Raw genomic sequence first — 27,632 nt, forward strand, 5'->3', positions numbered from 1 at the left:
CACGCACACGCACACACGCGCACGCACACACACACACACACACACACACACACACACACATATATATATAAGGTATATGTATATGTATAATAATGATGAATCGTCCATAACACATCGCAGTGCTCCAATATTGCTACTATCGGTCCTTGGCGTCGTGGCGCCCCTCTTTCGTCGAAAGTGTCCATCGTGACGTCGGATCTGCGTCGATTATCGTGAGAGACGCAGGGAGAACTTTCGGTGATGCGAAATCGAAACCGATAAACTACATAGATCGTGGGATTAACGATTAAGCCGCGGGTATCGCGATCGTTCAGGCAGGATGGCCCTGGTGACGTAATCTATCGAGAAACGCTACATTACGTGCAGCAACGTCGCGCAGCAAGGTCGGAACTGCGATTAGACTGTAGCCTAAATAATTTTTTTTCGCTCGAAGTCTCGCCTCGTAGTCAAGTGAGATGGCACGATAACGTCGCTCGTACTAACTCGTTTCCTTTATACTCGAATCCGAGAGTTCCGAATCGATGGAACATGCTGTAGACGGACGACGTGGAACAATCGTAGGCAGTAATTGTTCTGAATCGTCCCAACGTGGTGGCTGCCAAGCTAGTTCGGATGCTCGTCCTCCGATAGGTACACCAAGCGAGTTGCCAGTGGTCGATCGGATGATTCATGCGGCTGAGGCAGGCTGAGGCAGGCTGAGCTGGATTGAGGGACGACTGACCGGAATCAACGATTCATCTGGCCCGAAACAGGAGGTTATCCGAAGGAGGGGTATCTGAATAGTTGCACCTGGTGAATTGCCGGGACTCGTTTCTGCACAATTCACGTAACGGTAAATAGACGCAATATTTTATTGCGCGATAAAATGGCTTAGGATGGCTTGCCGTCGTTTAGCGCTCGAATCGCTAAGATCGATCGTCAGCTGGAAGAGCATATAAAACAATAGATTTTCCACTTTTTTTTTTTTTTTTTTCCGTCCACCAGATCGCAAAAATAATCGTACGTTTATTAGCGTCTGAATGTGTATGCATGTTGTGTATGTGATAGTTGGTTCTCGTTAACATATGAAACATGAGCAACGGCGAATCTTCCGAAGCGAGCGGACCAGGCAGAGAGAAGCGGGACATTCCACGCGAAATGTCAATGAAACCTCGGCAGATGACCAGATGTGCGCAGGAAATCGTCGCGTTAACCTCGCGATGGAAATCGATAGGAATTTGCGTCGCATACTTGAGAGCCTTTGGTCAATTTTCCCCCTAGGGGTAACATCTGCTGGGGAATTTTTGTACGTGAAAAATCTCAGATATCTGAAATAGAAAGAAAAGGAAATGTCACCTCGTTTTCGTGAACGAGGAGAGAAAGATGGACGACGCCGGCAGAGGCACGTGTCATTCGTTGCTGGCAAGAACGTCGCGAGGAAAAGTTGCGAGTGCCGACTTCTCTTTTTGCGAAAATACGCAAAAATACGCATGATGTATAGCTCTCAGCATAATAAAATAGATCTATATAGATCAGTAAGGTAGATAAACAGAGCGAGAACGCTATATTGGAAGGAAGCGAATTTGGATTGTCCTTTCTTTTTTTTTGTCGGGGGGGAGAGGGGGGGGGGTAAATCACGGTATACAAAAGAAATGCACAAATTGTTAAGTGTACAATTCTGCTGGCCGCGATTGTTACTGCTGGATAGCGCTTTCGCCTTCTACAACGTTTCGAGCTTCGAGCACCGCCAGTTGCAACGGTTATGACAGTTACGACTGTTACGACTGTTTCGATGGGCCGATGCCACGACGGATTGTCGAGTGTCTCTGGGCGTTGGCACAAGTTAACGCCGAAACTCGTTGCTTGTCTTCGTCGGTGCTCTAGTTCTCCGTGCCGGCGTTGCAAACAGCTATAGAGAGCGCTGCGCAAGAAACCACGAAAGAAGGAAATGTCTCGTCTAGTAGACCCCAGTACCGACGTAACTGCTGTTATTGTGCGTGGTGTTGCTTTTGTGTATGTTGGTACGGCAGCGGGGAGAGAGTCGCGTCGATGAAACGTTCGTTATACGTTCGTTGCCGGAGCAGGGAGAGAAAGAAAGAGAAAGAAAGACAGAGGGCTAGAACGTAGCCGACGCAGGATCGTACCGAGAAACAGGAGATAATCGACGCACTGTCGGCTATCAGTCTTCAAGGGTGATGATCTATATCAGGTGTGCAAATAATAAAATCGCCTCTTATTTATTTATTTATTTTATTTTATTTTTTTAGGTGTTTCTTTCTCTTTCTTTTCTTTTCTCGGAGGCAATGTCTGTAAGATTTGATGTCGGATCGCGTTCATTTCTATTGTCCTTTGTTTATATACCACTACGGTTCTTCAATTTGTATTGCTAAGAATTTAGACAGGTATTTAGACGGCGATTGTGTCGATTGTTATAATCCATTTTGTTGCTATTCATCGAGATTGCAATAGGATGCAATCAATGTTTTTTCATATGAAGTAGATTTTTATTAATTTAATTCACTTTTTTTTTGCATGATTTGTAATATTGCGAGCCTTGTGTAACAATGTACGTTTCGAAATAATTTTCGATCCCACTGTTCGTTTGCCTAGCAGCAAATCTCAAATGCAGTCGCCATTATGCGGCGTGACTTTGACTCGTAGTTCTAACGCGAGAGACTTTCAGCTCTGTAACATTCTCGTAGGAGAGGCAATATTGCCTTTTGCTTGTGCTCTATTGTGGTTTATTGTGCATCGTCGAAGAATTTTGTACAACACGAAAAAAGCGAGGGACAGAGAGAAAGGCTTTCTTCGCAATTTATACAAATTTTATTAATTCGCCATTGACGTAGTTTACGTAACGCAGCGAGTGACGTGTTATCGACTGTAATTATTTTTATGAGTGTAACAAATCATTTACAACGAACATTGTGTTTTTGGAAGATTCGAGAAAATTTTAAGATTTTCAAAAAGCTTATTATTTTCTGTAGCGTTGAGGAAACGAGCATCGTAATATGCAAAAAATCAATTTGTGAACATTTCCAAATTTTCTGTACATATAATTTTGTTATTTTAAATAATTGTTCCAATAGCATGATTTGATAGAAATTATGTGTGTTAACATATTAGCTTTAATTAACATATATACATATATGTTAATTAAATATAAAAAACTCCTAATATTTGATATTAAATTTTAGATTGATATTAAAATTGATTTTGTATCTTGTGCTATTATATTCCTCAGAATGTTTTTGAGTTTGTCGAATTTCTTTATAATAGAGCTTGTCGAGATTCTTTATAATAGCTTTTTGGTCTTCTTGCCATCTTGGTCGCAGCGAACAATCCAAAATCTTCGTCATGACGTTGATGCCATCTAGACATCGTGATGCTTTGTTAAGATTCACTTAAAATATTCTCGAGTTACGATCTAACGACGTATCTATCTGAATACTTGGACAGTCACGTGATAAAAATGGCAACTGCCTTCCTTATTAAAAATTCATGAAAACTTTCGGTTGTTCAGAAAACCTGAATTTTTTATTCAAGTGGCGCCCCCATGATAGAAACCTACGCCACCTACTGGTAGCGTTAAACCATAAAGAAGGCTTCCATTTGGCTTCTGTCTCTCCATTTCTTTGAAACTGTGCACATTGAGATGCATAGTAATATGCAGCGAGGATAATTTGATAGAAGATGTTTTGGATAAAGTGCCTACAACTGATTGTGGACATCGATTAATTTTGATAGGCTCTTCAGGATATGATATTATGGTACGTATGTGAATATTTCATTCGCTTATTAGTAATGTCTGAATAAAGTGAATATATGGATGTGACCTATGGTTGATTCATATGGATTGATTTTACGTGCTCTACTTCCAACGGGATGAACATCACATTTTCGTTCCAACTGTTTTGAGAAAGTGTTTCTAGAGGTTATCAAAATTAAAACTCTGCTACAACTTAGGCTACAATCCAAATCTACTTATCTCAACTTCAAATATTTCTGGCTTCCGATGAATGATTTTCGACGACTGGCATCTTGCTTTGATATTTTCAGTCTGAATAGAAATATCACAATTTTATTGCGATCTCTGTTGACTGTAGATTTTCGCCAAAATCAAATATGGCGTCTTATCTGTTCGTTTTGCCTGGAAAGGCTCTAGAATATAGGTATTCGCATCCACCATTTTTAGTCCTTTCCTCACTTTTTGTCTCTTCAATCTTTTCTCTTTTTTTTTCTATCTTCTCAGCTCAACGGTGGAGTCGAGAGAGAACAAAGGATTAAGGAAAGAAGAGCAAGAGAGTGACGAAAGGACTAAAAATGGCGGGTGCGCGAATACTCATAGTGCCTTAGAAATATAATATTTTTTGCACAATTCATCTCTTTCTTTTTCTCTTCATGTTGGAGAAAAAAAAAGGAAAGATGAACTGTGCACAGGAAGTTCAGCTAAAAAGTCTGTTCTGTAACTCTTAATGTAAATTTTGTTATATAAGGATGACGAAACTTGCGTTAAGAGTTACAGAATTGGCCTGCAGGTCTGTAAATAGTCTTTTACATATACAGCGCACATTGAATAATTTTTGGAAGATTCCTGAAGTAAATGATAAAATTCTGTGAAATATATTAGGTATTACAAGATAATTTTAAATTTGATCTTTCAGTTAATGTGTACTTATTTTAAGTATGTGATAATATAATATGTTTATCTTGTATTAATAAATTTATGTGTTGTGATGTGAATTTATCATGTGCGTGCGTTTATCACAGAAGACTGTGCAAAATAGTGGAAACTGTATTTTTCTAACTACATGGTGGATACACGAGCTTCACAAATAATGGAAGTGCAATGCGGCGTCATTTTATGATTTTTTAAGTTTCAAGATTTATTATCTTGGCACACAGTGTGTGAAATTAAATTTCACATTGAAGATTTGTTCAAGGTGAAAAGAAAAATGAAAATTCTATATTTTCTGAAATGTGTTACTAATAGTAATTACTAATAGACCATTCCTAGCAACACATATGTTGAAAGAATCAAATAATGTTTTATCCAATGACACGTACATTTAATGCAAATTTAACTTTGATATTTCCGCTGTATATTATGCAGCCCACTCATGCATAATATCCCGTCGGCACAAATTATTGTGGCCGCAATATCTGTGTTTGAATACACGTTTGTAAAGAAGATATATATTGCTGCAATATTGCTATTTATTCACTCATGATGCAAGAAGTCTTCCTAAGTGTTTTATATATAAAAGCGTATCTAGGCGTTTGGTATAAAACTGTTTAAACGTTTTGTATAAAAGTCTGAAATTTAAACTTTGCAAAACTTAAATCCAGATACATGTATATAGAATATTATTTCAAAAGATTTTATTTTAACAAAAAAAAAAAAAAAAAAATGTAATTGTGTATTTTAAGCAAATTTTTAACAGTTGAGTGATCATTTTTAGGAATATGTGTGTGTGCGCGCGCACGCGCGGTGTGTGTGTGTGTGTTTGCATGCATGCGCGTATTTGCTTTATAATTTATAATTTGTCCTCATGATTATGCATTTGGTATATCGTGCATAAATGTTGCTTGGTAAAGCAATAATGTTTTTTCTACTGTTGCTTAAATAATATATATTTATTTAACGATACGCTACACTTGCAAGAAATACTTATAATTTTTCTTCTTAAGTCACACATTAGCAAATCAATTTTTTTCGAATTGAACCATACGCTGTTCACGCATTATTCGAATTATTATAAATGATAATCTTTCCGAATTACATTTTATTCTAACATATACCATTCGACATATAAATAGATGTTTAAATATATTTTTAACTGGCTACAATTAATTTGTAAAATTAAAACAATTTTCTTAGATGTATTCATAGATTTACGGTGATACCTTAAATCTATAAATACATCTAAGAAAATTATACGGTAACACATAAATCTACAAATATATCTTAAAACAAAGGTTTTAATTTTATAAATTAATAATATAGCGGTTATTTAAGGGAAAGCTGTTTTTAAAACACCGAAAATATTGCTTTTATGTGACAAACAGACGCTCCAGTATTGTGCGTGAAAAGGGTTGATGGATCAATATCCATCTCTTACACCTGTAGCATCACCATGATTAGCTATAGCTTTAGTGGAAAAGTTTTTACGTTTATTACAACGAAAACTAGGGATATCACTTACGTGCGTACGTTTAATGCGACTGCGTATATTGATATACATGGTGTTCCGCATGTATCGTATAATAAACGTGTGAAGTATTGTACACATGATAACGTTTTTTTTTTTTCAAAATTATGTGATTTTTTGGAACTTATAATCATATTACTGAATAACTAATTACAAATTCGTGCTTGTTCGCGAAATTAATTGCGATTACTTGGTTAAAATCACACAATAAATATACGATAGCTATCCTAATAAAAACCAAGAGTTGCCAGTCTCACAAGTTGAGAATATTTTTATAAAGCAGTGTTACAGAGTTGAATTCGACCAAATCATTTTCTCTTATAAGAGCATTCAATGTAGTGCGTTATGGTTCACCCTGTATGCAATGCGAACAACGGCGGTGACAAAGCGTACAGAATCGTTGGAAAATAATCGATCGTCAGTAAGGTGTACGCGGTTGAAGTGCGGGGCATCGTCATTCAGTCCCTTTGACGAAGATTGAACGCTTGCCGAAGGACGTTCCCGGCATTTCAACTCTGTGTGAACGTCGGAGAAGTTTTACAAAAATTTGAGTGAAACGAACGCTCGCATTGGACAAGGAGTGATATTTGCGCGTTCGTTGTGCGGTTTTCGCTCCGTTATCCTACGAAAATGGAACGTGGGGAAGAGAAAGAGAAAAAGAGAGAAATTGAATGTATGGCCTGATCGCCACGCAATATATACACAATAATATATATATATATATGTAAAAAAAAAATATATATATATATAATCTAACGAACGCGCGGCAGCGTGAACGATGCTACAATGATCTTGCACAATTGGGGGTTGTGATCTATATTAACAGCGATGCATTTCTACGATATATAATATTCATCAATCGAACTTCCAATTTAACCGGTACCTTGATTCAACGGAAGATACAAATCTCCTTTCTGAAAATAGAAAATAGAGTTATGAACTGTGCCCTTTGGCGCTTCGATGATGATTGTGAGCAAATTGTGGCGCATCTAGCGTTTATAAACGACGTTTGATGAGCATTATGCTACGCCATTGTATAATAAGTAAACGGATTAACGTAACGGCATTAATTGGCGGAAAGTAAGAGACTTGTGTTTACGTGCTCAATCCGAAACATTTGCCGGCTTACCGAGGAATCGAAATAAAGCAAACGGCATTCAAAGCATTTACCGAAAGTCTCTTTTGAAAGCGAAATTATTTAGGACCCCTCGCAAAAGATTATGAGATTGCCGGTAAAAATCTTTTAAACGTCTTTTAAAAGCTTTGTTAATGAAAGAATATACTTCTTTACATTCGACGAATGAAGATAAATAATTAATAGCGAAATCATTCAACCATGTCGCGCTCTCGTCCGCGCGCGCGCGCGCAAGCGACAATAGTTCAAACTTCACGCGCTGTTACAACAATTATTTCGACGTAAGTGCATTCATGAAATGTATAAAATTTACAAAAATTATTATTTATAGGCGTAAGATTCCGCTAGACGGAATAGAAAACATTTTTTGTCTTGCGCATTTACGAGAACCGGTGCGTGTGGAATATTGAAATGAGATAGTGACGTGTTTGTTTTTTAGTGACCTTTAAAAAATGAGGATGTTAAGTTGGAGCTGTTTTTCGGCCAAAATGAAAAAGTTTCGAGATGTACAAATTATATGTTGCATTAAAGGGCTACTTGAGCAGAGTCGAGTGATGTATCGCTTATTTTGGAGAAACATGAGAGACATTATGATGAAAAATCAATAAAACTAATAACGTTATCACATTTATTAATAAACAAATTGTTAACTAAGACATCAATATATCCCGGAAATTAATCGGCAAATATTTTGTTGCTTAAACACGTGTAATTTAGAGGAGAATTTTCAAGCTACGTACGGCAAAGAATCTGATACAAAACAAATAGGTTTTTTTTTTAAATAATATTGTTTTTATTGTTTAATTCGCGGAATATTTTATCTAACAATTTTTAATTTTATTGTCTCAGATAACGATTTCTGCCACGTTTCCCGATGTTTCTCCAAGATAAGCGATATATCACTCGACTTTGCTTAAGTAGCCCTTTAATATGACTTTAATATTACTTGTATATCTCGGAACTTTTTCATTTTGTGTCCGAGATTTCGGACAGAGAAAAAATCAACAAATCACATTTGAACAATTTGGTCACATGATCCAATGCGACGCGATTTGTCGATTCTTTCTTCATCCAAGATCTGGAACCGATTTCTAGCATCGTGAACACAATGGGCTTAACTTTGCCCATTGGCTCTTGCGCGCAGATATATCGCACACATATTGGAACTATCTAAAATTCGATTCCGAACAGAATATTTCTTATGAATAGAAACATGATGTAAGAATACAAGGTGTTTCGCTGCCGAGATACGCAGTGTTGACCAATCAGAGAGTTGCTACAAATGCAAAAAGCAATAATCTACGATAGATTAATTTTAAATTATTATATTGTCGCGATGATAACAGGTGCGTTCCTATATTCACTCCTGAAATTATATAGTATGTGTTACGTGCGCTATAGATTTTCGGCACTGATAGTAAATATCGGAATGCGCACATTGTGTTGCGCAGTCGCGCCGTTTGAGGCTAAATTTTGATTAGCTGTTCCGAATTCTACCATCATCATGCGCAATGAAACACTTTGTATTCTTACATCATGAATAAAAATAAATAGAAATAAAACGAGGAGTTTCGGAAAAGCGAGCATTCGATTGATTCCGTCTAACGGATATACAGACGAATAAAAAAATACAACGATAATTGTACACTGTTATAAAAGAACGACGTATTTCTTTATCTGAACGCAGGTATACCGAAAGCAAGGAACAAGATGGACGAATACGACAAAAAGTTTGCAGAGATGCAAAAGTACATTCCATTTCTAGAAGCGATGATCGAGAGACTGCAGAACTCAGTTAAAGACAAGGACAGTCAAACAAGGGAAATACAACTGCAGAAAATGGAGAGTCTGCACGGAATTCTATCAAACAGCAGGCGAAAGTATGTTGAATGGAAATTCATGTTAGATGACTTATAAAGGAACAGAGCTTCAACTGACCTTCGATTTTAATATGCTTTGGATGTTAAAATACAGATAAAAATAAGAGATATGTTTTTTATATGTGCTAAAGCATGTTAAGGAAATAAAAATCTTGAAAAAAATCGATTTCTTTTCTCTTAGAAAGAATATCATTCAAACTATGCGAGATAGAAAAAATTAATTAGTTTTAAATAGAAGTTCGATTTTATAAATACTTTATAATGATCATAAAACATTTGTTTAAATAAAATAACTTTGAAAAATTAAACAAATTTTTTTATTTGAATAAATTTTTTATATTTATTATACAATATTCGCTTGAAACCATTCAAGTTTTATTTTACAAAGCATTTTTTTTCTTTCTCTTATAGTTGCGATATTTATTCTGAAAGAAAAATGTAATTTTCAAAAGAGATTTTTACTTCTTTAATATGCGACTCAATGCATATAAAGAAAAAACTTATCTCTTATTTTATGAAAAAAATTGAAAATATTTTAATACTAGAAATTTAAATGCCTATTACGGTCGAAGCTGGATTTTCATTGCTTTAAATAATTCAATATATTCTCACATAAGTGTGCGATCTAAGATAAAGATTCTTAACATTGTTTGAAAATATTTATTTAAATATAAAGTATTCTTGAAATTATTCAACTTTTATTTAAAACATTTTTTCTATTTGGCATAATTTTGATATTTACTCTTAAAAACGATTTTTTTGAAAGAAATGTATATAAAAAGATACGTATAAAAAACATGTCTTTTATTTTTGTCTACATTTTAACATATCCAAAGCTTATTAAAATTGGAAGGAGTCAGTTAGTTCTCTTGTTAAACTATATTTAGGATATCGTGACCATCTCAGCTACTTTCTTAAGGTTAAATTGACAATGCAAAAATTCAATATCTATAAAGATTATATACTCGATTATATACTCGAGCGTACGAATTCATTAGTAAAAAGTGATCTATTAAAAATATTGCTTCAGCTATTCGATTATTAATTAGAATATTATTGACAAAATAGGTTGAAGATCGAGACGCTGCAGCGATGTGAGGATGTTTTACAGAAACTGTACAACAAAGTAGAAAAGGTAGATATACCGACAAATCCATTATTTCGATACACATGAAAATTGATTCCTGTTAATGTTTTGAATAAGATCATCAAACTACAGAGTTTCTTAAAAGTTTTAAAACAATTTTTTGCTAAATGTATGTATATTTATGTCTTGGATTTTTTGGAAAATTGAACATTAGAGAACACTGTTCGTACATATTTTGTTTTTTGCTGTTTTGTCTATATTGTTAGTTATATTCTACATATTTTCTGTACATGTGTTTCTGAATGTTTTGCTCAAAACAATTATAATAGGTCGTTTGCTTAAAAATTTTTTTGAACGAACTCAACTTCATTTTTGTCAAAAAAAGTTGAAGTACGTTTATCAAAAATTAAAATTATATTCTGTTACATTATTTTATATAAAATAATATTATATATTAAACGAAAGTCGTCGATACCGATGTAGATCTTCTGAAGAGAAATACCTCCTTATTTCTTTGGAAACTAGCTATTGTATTTTATTAATATTGATAAAAATTTAATATGTTTATATGATTAAAGTAAAAATTCATATATTTGTGGTCTGTTTCTATACAAAATTGATATTAATTCTATAAATGCAAAAAATAAAATTCGTACGATTTTCTTTTGCAAATTGCGTAGTTTAAATAATAATAGCTATATTATAACATTACATCATTTTATATGTTTGTATCTTCCTAAATCATTAATTTTTTTCTTATTTTTCATAATACATAATAAATTTAAATATAAAATCGGGATGCAGCACAAATCGGCACTGTCTATAAGATAGATCATAAAGTAACTTAAGGGGAGATTTTACTTTAGAGGTTCAAAATTTATATATTTTTTACTAATTTTTTTCATAAGGAAAGGAAGAAGATATCAAAATAATGTTCTGATATTATGTTTTATATATTTCAGCGTACAAATAATTTTTTTTAGGAATATAAAAAATGGCGACTATAGCATAGGGATGCATCAGAGCATACAGCGCGCGTACATGGCGGGAAATCCTGGCTGTCGACAATTTATCTGAGACAAAAAAATCAATGAAATTATTAAAATATGTTACATTTGTGGAGCCAATGAACTACATTTCATTTGAAAAATTTGAAAATTTACAGAATGGCAATCATTTGAAATTAATAGTCTATTTTCACGAACTTGTTTCATTTTCAACCTGTTTTTAATAATTTCATTGATTTTTTATTTTGGAAAATTTATCACGTTTTTAGATCCATAAAAAATTGTCTATTTTACGTGAGAAAAAACTTCAAATCAATCGGATGATTGGTTGAAGCTATACATTTTCCGCCAGTTTGAAAAATATGGATTCGAGAAAAAATAAAGTTTTATGATAATGATTCTAGTTAACTACAATATTTTGCAACTTACATTTAATCAACGATTTCTGGCCTATAAGTCAATTTCTTCTCCTGTTCGAAGAACAAATTTTGCTGCATTTGAGCCCTTCTTTTGATTTTTGCTTGTTTTGCGCATAATATCGTTGAGCTCACTTGATTTTCGATCGGTGCAAAATCCAATTCAACAAGTCATAAATTGCCTTAACATCTTGAATATTGTAAAATTCTTTTACAGTCATATTCTAGAGATGCAAAAAATGTAAAAAAAAAAATCGATTTTTTTATCCTCCAAAGTAGAACTTTCCCTTAATCTTTAGAGTAATGTGTCGTTATCGTCGACCTTCTTCTATATAATAAATATAACATTATATATCTTGCACAACCGCAAGCGCGTTTAAGGAAAATTACTATTTATTTATTCTGAATAGTATATTTTATACACATGTTCTGATAATATGGAATGGTGAAATAGTGTACATGAATTCTCTCTCGATATAATGTTTCTATAGTTTATCTTCTATCTTATAGTATATAAATTAAATGTTTACTTTGGGATTTTATGGTATTCTTGTCAATCTATGTAGTTGATATTATGAAGAATCTAGGATTGTGTTTCGCACATGTTATTTGTTTCAAACGATACGATTTTAAAAGCATACGTTCTTATTATTTGACAGAATTCGATGCAAATTTTGCTTTTTTTTCAATTGCATTTTAAAAAGCACCTTACATAATTATATGATATACACGTTTTTCTTTATCTTTTGATTCTATATTATAGTAACCGCTCATTTAATCCTTGATTCTTTACACTTGTATATTATTTTCGTTGTTTTCTTGTACTGTATTTTCAGGCTTTCGTAGTGCATGTTTGATGTTTGATATTTTAATTATTCTAATTCAACTTGAGTTTCAGGGAAATGGATCCGGTTTACAATTGTCATTTAAGCAAAACGATGACGTCACGTCGCAACCTTCGACGTAAGTATTATGTCCATCAGTATTTAAAACAAATTGCAAGAAAGTGCAAATAATTGCATTATACGTATGTTAAAGTTAAATAATATAATATCATTGTCCTTTGCAACTAATTCATGAATAATGATTTTTTAATCTAATTAAGTAAGAGAAATTTTACATTCAGTCAAAGTGGGATCTCAGTACTTAAATATCTTGGTATAAATTTATACATATATATGCAATCATGTATATGTGTGAGTGTGTGTGTGTGTGTGTGCGCGCGCGCGCGTGTGTGTGTAATCCACGATTATCTTCGAAATCTTTTACAGTCTTGAAACGCAATCATAAACAGAACTAAAATAGTAACATCATATATTGACAAGTAATGATTCTTAAATATATAATAAATATTAAAATCGGTAAATAAGAAAGTGAGTTTGTGATTTTTAGTTCATCGATGAAAACGAAGTCAAATCATTGCAATGAAGTGATATCGACAAACGCGGAGAATGATAAAGAAGGAATCGAGGAAACGCCACAGAGTCCAGATACCGTAAGATCTTCCAGTCCTGATTGCCAAATTCTGCCTATAATAATTCCTATGGAGCGTAACCCGAAATTGAAGAACAGAAATCGAAGACCAGAAGAACAACAATGTTCCAAAGTTATACCGGTTATTACGCTTTCGGATACAAAAACTATAACCATCTCGTCACCAGATTCTAATCCGGACGAAGTTACGTTTAATGAATGGGATATGTTAGAAGAATCGGAAAGACAAAACTCAAGAAATAATGGAAATCGGCAGTCTTCGCTATCAATTGCTACCAGTCACGATGTAACGACTGCTGCGAAGTTAATCAGTAATAGTCTGCCGCAAAAAGTCAGCGACAGCAGAAATTATACGTTAGATTCGCAAGACATACCGACTGTCCCGGTGCCTTCTCTTGGTGGTTCCAGACGATTGTCTTCAGTTTTAGAGAAAAATAAGCTCACTTTAGACATAATGGCCAGTTGCTCTAGATCGGAATCACCTGTGAACGTTCCTGAAGTAAGACTTAATTCTCCTGACCCCGAAATATTGTTTGCTAAACCTAAGCCCACATCGCCCAGATCGAATGACAGCACGTTGAAACCACCACCATCGAAACCACCATCGATACCGCTTTTGTTCTCGCCGCCGCCTTTGTCTCGTGAGCCTCTATTGTCCATGGAAGATCTGGCGGAATTATTAAATGACGAAGGCGATGGCGATAAAACCAATGAAAATGCTAAAGAAAAGAATACGGACCAAATATCAAAGAATTCAATATCGGAGAAAGAGAAGCTTACCTCTAGAAAAAGTTTGCCAAATACAACAGGAGTTTCACCTGTGAAAGTAACTTCATCGATCGGGCCACCTCGTCAATCAAATGATTCTCACCGATCGGTACCACAAGCACTATTTTCTAAATTTCAAGAACCACGTTATGCGGATAATTACGAAAGACATCCTCGCCAACGTGACATTCATTCTCATGAGAGCGCGAAAGATAAACTGATTACTATTTCTGAAGAAGCCCCATCTCAGATAACAGTTATTCATAACACCGCAAGCAAATCAGATGAGAGAAATATTTCGTTGTATCAGAGACGTTCCAGCTTACCATCGGAAGGACGAAAAGATGCGAGTCTGTCTAGACCGGAGAACGAATTTGTGATAGGTAACGACTATTACAATATGCACGCGAATCAGATACATTGGGGCTCTCCCACAACTACTAGTGATCAATTCGGCAACAATCAGTGGACACCTTCCTCTTATGGCGGAATGACCAATCCACCTCTGCAACCCACTCAACATCCCTTTCAACGTCCGATGGAACCGCAATTTAGGCAAAATCAATTTCCGCCGACTCTAGCCGCTGGTCCTCCTAGACCGTTGCTCAATCCCACGGTGCGACCGGATATGAGTCACGTGATAAGACCAGACAATGTTCGGGAAGATATATCCCCTTTGATGCCACCCGGATTTTCGTCACAATACAGAGGCTATCAAATAAATCAAACAACTTACGATCTTGTCGATCGCGGACCGACGGAATATCCGCATTTAAGACCGACATGGGAAAGTTCCAATCCTTCTTATGAAAATGTGATTCCTTGTGGAATTCCAGTTGTGGAGAGTACTACAGGGGCTTCACATCCACGACCCAACACGCCTTGTCCTTGGGGTACGACAGCGCGTGATAGAGATAGGAGTAATATAAATCAGAGCAGATACTACGAGAGAAATAGGATAGAATTGAGGCCTGGTTTTAATCGTGATGGGCGCCGATCTGATTGGTCATGGGATGGCCACTCTGATCGAGAGAATCTAAATCGTTTCCCGAGTCGAGATCCACGAGTTCGTACAGAACATAACACAATAGGTGCCAGAGATCTGGCCAAAGAGACCGGTGTTTCCGCAAGGGATCCGCGCCTTTCCAAAGATAAACATATCGTGAACACGTCAACCAAAACCAAAGACAGTGTTCTTAATGAAAGGGATCCTAGGAAACGGCTAGTAACGGCAAGCACAAAAACAACGCCGGCAACAAAGGAGAAACAAAAATCTCAGAAATCACTTGAAAAGGAAAAGGATAAGCTTCCTAAAGACAGAATGCAGTCACCGTTAGAAAGTCTTTACGGTGTGATTGATACAAAGGCCAGTCAAAATTCTATTCTGCAAAAGTTCAAAATTCCTAAAATCAAGCGACCAGAACCAGCGCAATTAAATCGTATTATTAAAGAGAAGGAAGTTGAAAGCGCTTCGTCTAAATTATCGCGTGTAAAGAACAATAAAAATAAAGAGCAAAAGAAAAGCAATAAATTGTATTCCAAGAATAAGAGAAAAGACGCTGACAGCAAAGACGTTGAGAGTGCCGAAGTGAGCAGCAGTAGCGACGGTAATCGTGCAACGGAGAATTCACACGGAGTCCAACAAAATAATGTTGCAAAGGAAGAAAAGAGTCTTTCATCATCTCTCGAAAAGTCTGACAAAAACGAGACGAGAATTGGCGAAGCAGACTCAGCGACGAACAATTCCAAATCCGGACATATCACGAAAAAGGGTAAAACGAAGGAGTCAGAAGTGGACAGATCGAAATCTAAAGAAACGGTGACGAAGGAATGGATTGAAGCCCTAATCAAGCAGTCGTTTGAATCCGGTGAGGGCAAGAAACTAGTCGAACACGCGAAATTGTTACAGAAATTTGGGGAAGTATTAAAGGCGAAAAACTTCAAAAAGATTAAGAAGATCATCGAGTCCGAATCCGAAAGTAGTTCGGACAAGGATGAAACAATTGAAGCGAAAAAGACTCAAGTCAAGAAAAAGAGGCGAGTGATAATGTCGGACAGCTCGGATGATGAATGTCTTGCCGAGAGGCTCAGTATTTTAAGTACCAACATTGACACGAATGATGCGAGAGAGCTGGTTTCTGCAATTTCCACTGATCCTAAAAATTCGGAAGAAAATCTCGAGGTAACAGCATCCAGTAATAATTTGAACAAAAAACTAACTGAAGATATTACTGCGAAGAAAAACGATGATTTATCAGAAAGTCGTGACGAGGAGTACATTCAAGTAAATAATAAAGTAGATAATAAAAATAAGGATGAGCAATTAGAAAAGAAAAGTGATAAGAATGATCGATTAGAAAACGATAATGAAAATACTGATATTCAGCCAGAAAGCGAAAAACAAATGAGTAGTAGATTAAAAGATAGTGATAAAGAGAAGAAACAAACTAAAGATGATCAGGATAATCAGGTTGATCAAACCATTCTAGAGAAATCAAAGGACAGTACAGAAGGTAGTATAGAACATCTGAATCAGGATGATACAGAAAGTAATATAGAACATTTGGATCAAGATAAGGATTCGACAACGCAATCTGTCATTTCCGATATTACAAACCAAGCTGAGGAAGTGTCAATTGATAAACCAAAGATAAAAACAAAGAGAAGAAATTCTCTAGAGATGTTGCAAGAAGATATCAGGGAAATGTTTATTAGCGAGGGTGTAGTAACGGCGACAGGTCATCGAATGTGCAGATTATCGAACTCTAAGAAAGAGGAGACATCGAGTATTGCTGAGAAGAAAATTGCTGAATCCAATACTGAAACGAACGAGCTGGCAGCAAATAACACTAAGAGGAAGAGTTTAAGGTCCCGTAACGTGGAAGAGTCGAAATCAAAAGCTAAAAGCAAGGACGCCAAACGGACTCGCAGTTTACAATCAAAGAAGTCGATTCTAAGTTCCGACAGTGAAGAGGATCAACCATTGGCTTTGCGAACAGAAAAGTTGCTAAACACCACTGACAACAGCACTACTTCGAATCAAGAAGTAGCTCACAGTGAAGAAAGCAATGATACAATTCGCAGATCTAAACGCGTTTTACCTAAAGCCATTATTAAGGAACCACGAGTAGTTGTGGAGAAGGCAGATCTTACGAAGATAGATTCGTGTAAGATAATGTTCGACAGCTCGTCTGATGAGAGTTTTGGCATAGACGTGTCTGAATTAACCGCGGCGGTGGACATCTCTCTTCGACCGGAAAAACAATCTGATCAGGACTCGATAGATACGATGATTATTTCGAGTCGACGGAAAAACACCAACAACACAGGTAAACGGAACTTTAAGTCAAAGAAGTCGTCTGCGCTCACCGACGACAAAAGTGAAGACGGCTCATCATTCACGGATGAGGAGAGTGTGATATCAGACATTTCTATGTCGAGTAACACGACTGCCCGAAAGAAAATGAACAGTAGTGGTTCAGCTAGAACGACTGCTAGAGAGGAACTGTTGAGTAACATTCTGGTAGGATTGGTGCCGACAGCGGAGAAGAATACATCGGTCGACAAGGATAACGAGGCGGACCTCGAAGAAGACGCGAATGATCCAATAGTTATCGAGCCGAACGTGAAAAAGTCTTATATAAGAAAAAAGAAAAAGAAATCTGGAAATCTTTGGAAGATGGGCAGATTGACTACTAAAAAGAGAAAGAAGAAGGCTACTTCGACAGCTTCTTCCAAAATTGCTCAAACAAATGTTGAGATAAATACCGAATCGAATATTTCGACGGATACTGTAGAAGCTAATCAATCGCCCTTAAAAGATAAAGATCCTATAACAGAGAAAACTCTTGAAAAGGTTCTTGACGACAATCATGTTGTCGACCATGCGAATATAGATTCTGTAGAAGACGAGGTTAAACCGTTTGTAAATATGGATAGCTTTGATGTAGATTTTAAAGACTCAAGCAACTTTACTAGTTTATCAGAGCCTTCAGATATGCACAGAGAAACACTTAATGACTCGTTTCTTTCTATCGAAGAAAGTAAATCATTGATACAAATGGACATAAAAGAGGAAGTAAGTTCAAGTAACGCTGATCTTATCTCGGCAAATGCCGTTACTGGAAACAAGTTTTTCAAGGAATCGCCAAAGATTGTTTACGATGAATTGATGACGGAGCTCTATCGCAGAATAGATATCAAGCATCTAATAGATTATGCGTGGGTCGGTCAGGACAAATATAAATGCTTATTATGCTTCTTCACGGGCAAAAACATCGTCCATCATTACAAGATCAATCATCCCGGAATGGAAGTGCTTATCTCGCGTCTCAAGTCGACGGACGCTAAGACTGCGATTATGGAAGCTGAGCGTGGTGTGACCACAATGGATATGAGTCAATCATGCAAGTTTCGCTGCAGATTCTGCTGTTTTGTTACGGAAGGCGCAGCGGACGTAGCACTCGAGGCATTCTACGAGCACTGTACTACACACACGGGTGAATACAGATTCCACTGCAACAATTGTTCTTACCAGGCGGTGGCCAAAGCGTCCATGAAGACGCACTATTACAAGATATGTCGCAAGAATAAAACGTTCAATGAGTCTGCATCCGAAGATGTTGTACCGAGAGAAGGCGGCATCTATGGCTACTTGTGTTGCAGTTGTAATTATGTACAACTAAAGCGACAAAATATAGAGGTCCACGTTGAGTTCTGGCATCGAGAGCAGATGGATACCGAGATCTTGAAGATTAATATGTCGGCGATAACTGTATTAGCGGAACACGCTGCGAATAACAGTGAGCAATCGCACGAGTCGACGTCCGTTAACGCTGAGAAATCTTTCACCGTAGAAACAAAGCCGCAGGTTCTTGAATTTGAAGCTATGGAGTGTAAAGAGCTAATGGATATTGCAAGGATAATGGAGGCCGAGAACAACGATGATAATACCAGTGAATGTATTCCACCTGAACAAAAAACGAATGAGAATATCCAAGTCAAGGAGGAAAAAACCGAGGAAATCCCAAGACTGTCTCAAGGGGAATCGGAGGGATCTGTGAGCACCGGTAATCTAAGTGTATTTGTTTGCCCACCTGATTTGGAAAATAAGGAAATGGAGATACAGCGAGAGCGACAAAAGACGATGCAAGAGATCGCCAATAATATCGGTATTTTGTTAAAGAACTATTCTAAACCAGGTTTGTCTATAATAGACAAATTGCAGGATAAAATGCGCACGGACGCGGTTGTTAGTCCAGTTCCTGAATGTAATGCGTCAGCGAACATTCCGGAAACAAAGGAAAACCCTTCATTGCCTTTTGTGAATTCATCCGCAGAACCTCTGAAAACCGAGGAAGAACTAATCATCAAGGAGGATATCCCGAGTCAGTCGAGCAGTCAAGGTAACCCTCTTTCTTTTATGGAGGAACAATTGGCTACTGAAAAATCAAAGGTAACAAATGACGTGGATGACAAAGTGGATGTAAAAATTCGGGATCCTCTTGCGATCATGGACCCATCCAAAGACAACGAGAGCGACGGCGAAAATAGCGACAACGAGCGCTCGGCACCAATTTTCGAATCGGACTCCAGCAGCGAGCAATCAGATTCCGAGCAGACTGACGTCAATATGATCCTGAAGGAAACCTCGAGCATGAACGCATCTTCATCGCGAGATCCGATGTTGACGACGATACAGAGGCTGGCCGCGCAGCTTCAGAACGTCAAACCGTTGGAGCCGGTGCCGCCCGAGTCAATGATCGATATTAAGACAGAAATCAAGATTGAACCTGTGTCGTTGATCCCAAAACCACCGAATGTTGTGCCGATCGCCAGTATCAAACATTTGTTAAAACAAAATGTTAAGTGTTCGGAGAAGAATATGCTGGCATCAAGCAAGAATGCCAGTCCGCCCAAGAATTTTCTCAGATTCAGACGACTCAGCGGCGATATGTTGTCTATGCCGACGCAGTTTTTGGATAATCAAGAAGATTCGCAAGAATTTAATACAGGTTGGTAATCTGAACAGCTACTGCTATAAATGTTTCGAGTAATTGAATACGTTAAATGCAAGGCTAATTAATTTACTACTAATTAATTCACTGATTACTGAACGTATTCAACGGAGATATATATCTCTTTATATATTAATGAATAAAATTCATAGATGGAACTCAATCAGATAGCGCGATAGATGGATTAAAAATGGATACAGAGGAAGAATGTTCGTTTTTGAAGATCGAAAATGTGAGGAGCCTTGCAGAATCCGATCCTAATGAAAGTGTTACTGTATGTAAATCATAGTGTTTTCATCTGACATTTCATTTGACATTTAATTCCATCTATTATCTCATTATCATGTTTTTTTTATTTTACTGTTTCTAGGTAAATGACACTAGTAAAGCGGTGGAAACATCTTCTACGAAAAGCAAAGAATCTATTTTAAGGAAGTCCAATCAACCTTTAATACTGAAAAAGATCTCACCGCAAGCGCTAGTCAATCTGCAAAGTATGCCCTGCCAAGAATTTGCCAATATTCTTAGTGAAATCCACTGGCATATATATTTAACATAAATTTTTTTTACTCAAAGCGTATATTTAACATTGAATTTTTTGTAGCTTCGAAGATGCAATCGCTGACCGCTCCATTGACAAGTTCATCAACTAGTCCATCAACTTTGAATTATAGAACAAGGAAAATCAAGGTAATACGTATGCCTGTATTAAACAACTCTAAAGACACGTCGCCTGCGTCCTTCGCGATCAAGTTGAAATCTATGGAAGTGTATGCGAGGATGCTGACAGAGCCAAAGCTAGCTCATTTTTACAAGTGCATGAGCCATAATTGCTCTTTCACTACTGACTTTCTCCTGGATTATTCTAAACACTATACTAAACATTACGAAGAAGCTAGCGAGAAAAAGAGCACAGATAATTATGACAAGTGCGCCTATTGTTACATATCTACAAACGACTGGAATGAGATGAAAACTCACTTGGCAACTAAACACATTCATTGCCGGTATCAATGCGGTTACTGCTTTTATCGATCCTTTGTACCGTCCTATGTACGGCAACATCAGGTAACGATTTTTAATTACTGTGTATATCTGTGTTATTAAAAGAAGTAATAATATCTGCTAATTTTTTTTCATTAAGCTTATGTGTCATCCCAATACCGTGTTTTATTATTTATTGGATAAGAAACAGAAGTCGATACAGAAAAAGGAACACATTAATCGTAACGCTTATGTACTACCTTTTATATGCAAACAAGATGGTATGTAATCGTAATAATATTGTTGTAACATGTAAATGTGCTAATATAATGTATTGGTGTATTGGATATTACACAATTACTAGTATTAATTACTTTCAGATTGTGACAAAATCTTTTATATACCTGAAGCGTTTATGACGCATTTGAGAACAAAACATTCATCTTGTCATCTTGTGTACAAATGTCATGTGTGCAACACTACTCATATCACGATAGAACTTCTTATATCTGTATGTACTCTACACCTATCTGTATATACTGTTAGGAGTACGAAAATAATTATAAATATCATTTTATTGTTATACTTATAGCATTACAAGTTGCACGGATTTTGCAAATACCAATGCTTATATTGTTTTTATGGTTCCGATACACTAAACGAAATACATCAGCATTTAAGCACCTTTCATTACGATCGATTGCCTCAGGTTCTGGAACGTTCACTTCCTCCAATGGTATTGTTATTGGAATTGATTATTTAAAACAAATTATATCTTAATTAAAACATAACATACTATTTCGATCTTGAATCAGTTCTTATTTATTACAATATTAAAAGTTATTAGAATATATATGTGTTTTTAAATACATATTTAATGTTTAACTTAAATATTTTGAACAATTTTTAAAATATTTTTTTCTTTTGGCACACTATGAAATAATATAAGTATTTTAATAAGTAATTTGTTTAATATATTATATAATTGCGCTTAATTTCAGCCATCGCGCCAGATAGAAGTTATACATCAACTCATTTTACGAACTTTCGATGATAAAGTAGATGAAGAAGATGTTAATTTGAACGCTGACAATTCTAAAAAGATTACATCAGTTTTGTCAAATGTTGGAATAATTTTAAATGAAGCTCAGTCTAATCAACCAAAAAATTTGAAGAGTGATCTTTTGATTGAGGCAGCCAGTGATCTAAAGAGCACAGAAGTTAACGTCAATGTTTCCAATATCTCAACGAAGCAGTCTATAGATACGTCTTTCTCTAATATCAACAAAAATACAAATAATAGTGTTGAAAAAAATCTTTTGAAAAATGAGCCGTCCCAATTGGAGATGGAAAAATTAAGCGATTACACCACAAATCAGATTCTTCAAGAACCGAAATTGGATATGTCCGTGAATAATTCCAGTGCAATCGATTCGTTAAAAATCTCAGATGAATTCAATTGCAGCGACGAATTCGTAAATACCAATCTTCTCGATAACGCGGATTTTTTAAAGAATTTTACATCCAATTCCGACAATGTGTTTTCTAAATTCGCGGATAAAACTGAAGATAGTGATATCGAGATTTTGGAAAGCGAAGAGAAAGCCGCTCAATGTAAGACTGAGGATGAGGTAAAGAAAAAAGCAGAACTGGTGTTATCCGAGACAGAAGCTGAAAATAAAGCGCAGGTTGCATCCAGCGATACTATCGAAACGAAGTGCACATCCAAAAAAGCGCCAGCACATACTACTAATGCGACTGCTCAACCAGACAAGCCTTTAACTTTGGATGACATTAAAGATACTGGCCGTATCGGACACGAGTTATATAAATGCGGTTATTTGCATGAATGCAGTTTCACGGCGCAAAACATGGACTTATTGAAAGCGCATGTAAAGACGTGCAATTTAGGAGACCCTAGACAAAATTTATTTTGTCCGCATTGTAAAAAACGTGCCGTCAAAATTTCCTTGTTTCTAGAACATATAAAAACTCATGGATTAAAGCGTTTTGGATGCAGTCTGTGTAAGTTAAGATATTCGGTTTCATACCAAGCTACGGCTCATATGAAGTCAAAACACAAGTTTTTCCACACAAGGATAGTACCTGCCGATCCAACAAATCCAGCGAAAGATGGCCTCTTTATCGTACAAGCAGTTGTAAGTCTATTTTTAATATAAAAATATGCATATCTTTTTTTTTAAAGACTGTTATATAATCCCTGCATATTTAATTTATACAGCCTTACGAAGCTGCCGATCGAAGAAACAAGAAACGTAAACGTGTTAACAAGTCTGGAACGGAACAGGAAAATGAAAAGAATTTGGATAACGAAAAATTATCGTTTAATCCTGACGAAATAGAGCAATTACCACGTCAAGCGATTTACAATCGGGAAGTCCAGTGTGCCGTATGTCCTTACACAACTAAAGTTCGGACAAACATTATCCGGCATTTGCAATTACACGCGAAAGACGAGACTGTACCCGAGAGCGGACCGGTCAATCCTGTTCCTTGTTTAGATAAAAAGGAAAAGATGTTCGATAAGATGGTGAATCTAGCGAGCAGCTCACACCAAAATGGTCGTATGGGCGCAAAACCGAAAGAATCTGTTAAGGAAAGTGAGGCGGACGATAGCATACCAAAGTTTGTACCGGAACACAAAAGGTATGTGATATTAATTAAAATTGCAACAGATAAAATATTAGAGAGATATTGTGTTCTAACAGTTATATATCTTTTCTGCCATAGATATGTATGTGGTGTAGCCGAATGCAATTACTTAACGGTGAACGAGGCAATGTTAAAGTATCACTTAAAGGCCCTACATTCAGAAGAACCATATTTCCATTGTCCACATTGTCCTCCACCGTCGTCGGGTCAAGAGAATCAAAATATAGCGATCGACAAAATGGGCATTCATTTGAGAATGCATGATACAAGACTCTATAAATGCTCCCATTGCAATCATCATCATTATCATAGGTTTGTACATATTTGTATGATAATGTTAATTGTATATATAATTTGATTGTATCATTTATATATTTTTTTTATTATTTTATAAAAATTATAATTTTATATTAACATATACACTTAGTATAATTTTAAAACATGTGACAAGTACGATTAGTAGACTTGATTACTAATTAATCATTAATGTATCAGTAATCAAGATAAACAGATTGCTATTTCCTTGATAAAAAAATTAATATACGAAAAAGGAAAATATATGTTACTTGTCAGATGTTTTAAGATTTTTTTGTTGGCGCAAGTGCACTTTCTATGCTCTCTGATAGTATTAAAATGACATCCAGGCATGTTGTGGAACGGCATCTTACTGATAAGCATCCGGAGAAGAGACCTTTCGTGAAAGTAATAAGGGAAATCGAGAACACGGAGAATATTCAGCAATCAGTCCCGGAAGAGACCGAAGAGGAGGTACCTGACCCGGACGGCAATCATTGGAAATGTAATCTTTGTGATTTTAAATTTGTTTATAAAGCTGATGTAGCTACTCATGCTGACACAGTTCATAGTGAGAGCTGCCAATACAAATGCATCCTGTGCTCATTTAAAACGAACGGAAAAATACTTCTTGAGCAACATATAAATAGCAAACACACATACGATTCTAACGCTGATTACACCGTGATATACCAGAGGATAAAAGGTGTCAATAAACGGAATACAGAAACCGTTGATCAAGGCGGACAGGACGAACCTTTTGATACAACACCACTTTGGAGTAGAAATATGCCACGAGTTCGACACATTCGCGGGATCCTCTTGGAGGAAGAAACCGAAACGCCCGCGACGAGTGAGACGTCGCCTGTAACTTCAAAGCTATCTTTAGGCAAACGCAAGAGCGACGCAGAAATCGTGACGAAACCAGCCAAAATAAAAGTGTCCGGGAAATCGATATCTCTTGATGAAAATAATAAACTGTCTAAGGAGAAATCAAAACGGTCACTTTCATGCGATAAAGTATCCGGGGAAGCGGAAGGCGAAGGACATGTTATGAAAGAAAGCAAAATCACTGGCAATAAATCGGCTAAAGACTCGATGGAACTGATCGACGGTAGTGATTCCGATGTGGGAAGATTTGGACCTTATGGTAAACCAGATGCCAATATGTATGTCTGTACGCTGTGTAATCAATTCAAGTCGAAATACAAGCATGATATGAGAGATCATCTTTATAGGGAGTTGAATTATGCTAGGTAAGTGACATGTTATATTGAAACTTAGAAAGCCAAACATGCCATAAAGATCTGTAACGCAGTCTGAAATCGAGCAGAATCTGTTGTTAGTTTATCTTCAGATTGCATTCTGGATATCTTATCATGTTAACAATTTTTACCAGCAGAATACAAATATACATGTAATGGCCACAGTCAGATGCCAAACTGCTACAATCTTTATTCGAATTTGCTAACAGACTGTTGAGTTATTAAATTGTTATTTTACTAGAACGTAGACACTTTCAGAAATTAATTTTGCTTTCTGCAAATTCTATTATTAAACGAGATTTTTTTAAACATATCTATTTAGATTTCATTGCAAGACTTGCGGATATGTATCGGTAAATCGTAAATCATTATTGCTACATATTGGGAAACGTCATAATGGAGAAGGTACAGATGAGCCACTTTCGCCGGATAATGCGATTGAGGATTGGGTATATATTTATTAAAACTTCAATATATTCTTTAGTATTTAATAAATAAAAAATTTTAGTAATATTATTAATTTACGATAATAAAATAAAATATAAATATAATATTTTATTTTATTAAATTTTGTTTTCTTACATTATAAATAAATGTTATGTATGATTTACAGGTGATGACTCTATTGAAAAAGCAAATGGACATGATCAAGGCGTGGAATCACATGAATGTTATCTATAAAAATATACCCGTTAATACAAGTTCTTCAAGTTCAGATGTTAATTCCATGAAGATCTCAGGCGACAAGAAGTCCGTAAATCTTGCATCTACGATATCCAATCTGCAAAAGGCCGTTCTTGAAGATGTTAATAAAAGCAGTATAGACTCTGACGGAGATAGCAAAGACAACGAGGATCTTGTAATCGATATGAAGGAGGATGAGGTGTGCGAGATTAAGAGTAACGAAGATAAATCCGAAAATAATAAACGTAAGTATATAGATTATATTTAGAATTACCTCAGTTTCGTTTATAAGATCTACAAAATAAAATGCATGATTTTATACGCAGTTCGCGAGAAGACCGATGATGATCTGGACAAGCCAATTGTCTGCAAGCATTGCCAGACGTCGTTCGCCGGTCAACGCGGATTCAAGTTACACGTACAATATTCACATTTGAAACGGCTCAGTTTTCTGTGTCCCTACTGCGACCGTAGCACCAACTCGCAGACGATGATGCGCCAGCACATTCGCGCGAAACATCCGCACGATGCGGAAAAGATTATACACAATCCGGATGCATGGGGAAACGCAAAGCTAAGCAACGAATTCTGGGAGAAGGAGTATGGTCTTCCTCCACTGAAGACAAAAAGACGAAAATTGAACACAGAGAATAATGTTAGCACCACCGCCGCCTCCACAGCCACAATCGGTTCCGTTAGTAATCGTTTAGAGAAGTGTGAGGTGTGCAACTTTACAGCAGTAAATTACACTGGCCTGAGGAGTCACATGAGAACACACTCTCATCAACACAATCTCAAGTGTTTGTATTGCACCTATAGCTGTTCGTACAAAGCAGAAATGGTGGAGCATTGGGAATCAAATCATCCCTCGGTACCGCTGAAATACACGGAACGATTGTCAACGACTGATTCTTCCTCTAGTGAAACAAAAACCAAGCCATCGACGCTTCAAAAACAAGATGTCGACATGTCAAAGAATGAAGGAGGCAATTCGTCATCAGCTGTAATCTATGGCTGTGTTTATTGTAATCTTCGCAGTGTCTCGCTGCCATCCATCAAACAGCACTGGAATCTCATGCACAAAGATTTAAAGGACACTCCTTTCGCTGCAAAGTTTCCATTTAAATTTAAAGAGATACTTGTGTCGAGATTGCCTAAAAATCCCACGAAGAAGAATGTCATTGAGCGTAACAAAGCAAAGCAGACAGAGAACCTGTCGCCTGTTATCATTCCAAAGCGTGGATGGGTTTGTCAATGGTGCCAAGAACTTTGCGAAACCAACAACGATAGGATAAGGCATCATAACATGTTTCATTCGCATTTACCACAAAAATGGAAGGAGCAGCAGCAACAGCAACAGAAGGAACAAGATCAGGCAGAGTAAGTACTTCCTCATAGACAAACTAGAAATATATAAAAAAAACATAAGCAGTAAGTGAATTTACTAATCACAATATAACATAATATAATTATAGCACAATAAATAATCAATATAATTATAGGACCATACATATGTGTGACAAACTATAGCAATCAAAGTCTAAACGGTCTTAAATGGTCTAGCTGGATCTTAAATGCTTCTATGATTCTATGGTCGGTATTCATAGTCAGATCTTATATTCAAGACCGTCTTAAGTACGGTCTTAAGAAATCACGAACCAATCAGAGGGCTGCATTAGCGTCTTAAGGCATTACTAAGACGTCTTGAAATAAGAATCGACTATGAATACTGCCCTA

General features: G+C 36.3%; 1 protein-coding gene across 1 annotated transcript in view; it reads left to right on the forward strand.

The window, feature by feature from the left end:
- The first annotated feature begins 76 nt into the window (after positions 1 to 76).
- LOC108755047 overlaps positions 77 to 27,632 on the forward strand; it is a 31,386-nt gene continuing 3,830 nt past the window's right edge. The window contains exons 1-18 of the mRNA XM_018497784.1: positions 77 to 832; positions 9,014 to 9,206; positions 10,275 to 10,341; positions 12,615 to 12,679; positions 13,109 to 19,992; positions 20,148 to 20,269; positions 20,366 to 20,489; positions 20,600 to 21,063; positions 21,140 to 21,260; positions 21,360 to 21,490; positions 21,572 to 21,715; positions 21,981 to 23,138; positions 23,222 to 23,646; positions 23,731 to 23,964; positions 24,297 to 25,202; positions 25,534 to 25,660; positions 25,825 to 26,140; positions 26,222 to 27,275. Coding sequence (XP_018353286.1) covers positions 9,037 to 9,206; positions 10,275 to 10,341; positions 12,615 to 12,679; positions 13,109 to 19,992; positions 20,148 to 20,269; positions 20,366 to 20,489; positions 20,600 to 21,063; positions 21,140 to 21,260; positions 21,360 to 21,490; positions 21,572 to 21,715; positions 21,981 to 23,138; positions 23,222 to 23,646; positions 23,731 to 23,964; positions 24,297 to 25,202; positions 25,534 to 25,660; positions 25,825 to 26,140; positions 26,222 to 27,275 — 12,512 coding nt within the window. The 5' untranslated portion in view covers positions 77 to 832; positions 9,014 to 9,036. The remainder of the gene's footprint in view (positions 833 to 9,013; positions 9,207 to 10,274; positions 10,342 to 12,614; positions 12,680 to 13,108; positions 19,993 to 20,147; positions 20,270 to 20,365; positions 20,490 to 20,599; positions 21,064 to 21,139; positions 21,261 to 21,359; positions 21,491 to 21,571; positions 21,716 to 21,980; positions 23,139 to 23,221; positions 23,647 to 23,730; positions 23,965 to 24,296; positions 25,203 to 25,533; positions 25,661 to 25,824; positions 26,141 to 26,221; positions 27,276 to 27,632) is intronic.

Source organism: Trachymyrmex septentrionalis, unplaced genomic scaffold (genome assembly GCF_001594115.1).
Source record: "Trachymyrmex septentrionalis isolate Tsep2-gDNA-1 unplaced genomic scaffold, Tsep1.0 scaffold83, whole genome shotgun sequence".
NCBI lineage: Eukaryota > Metazoa > Arthropoda > Insecta > Hymenoptera > Formicidae > Trachymyrmex > Trachymyrmex septentrionalis.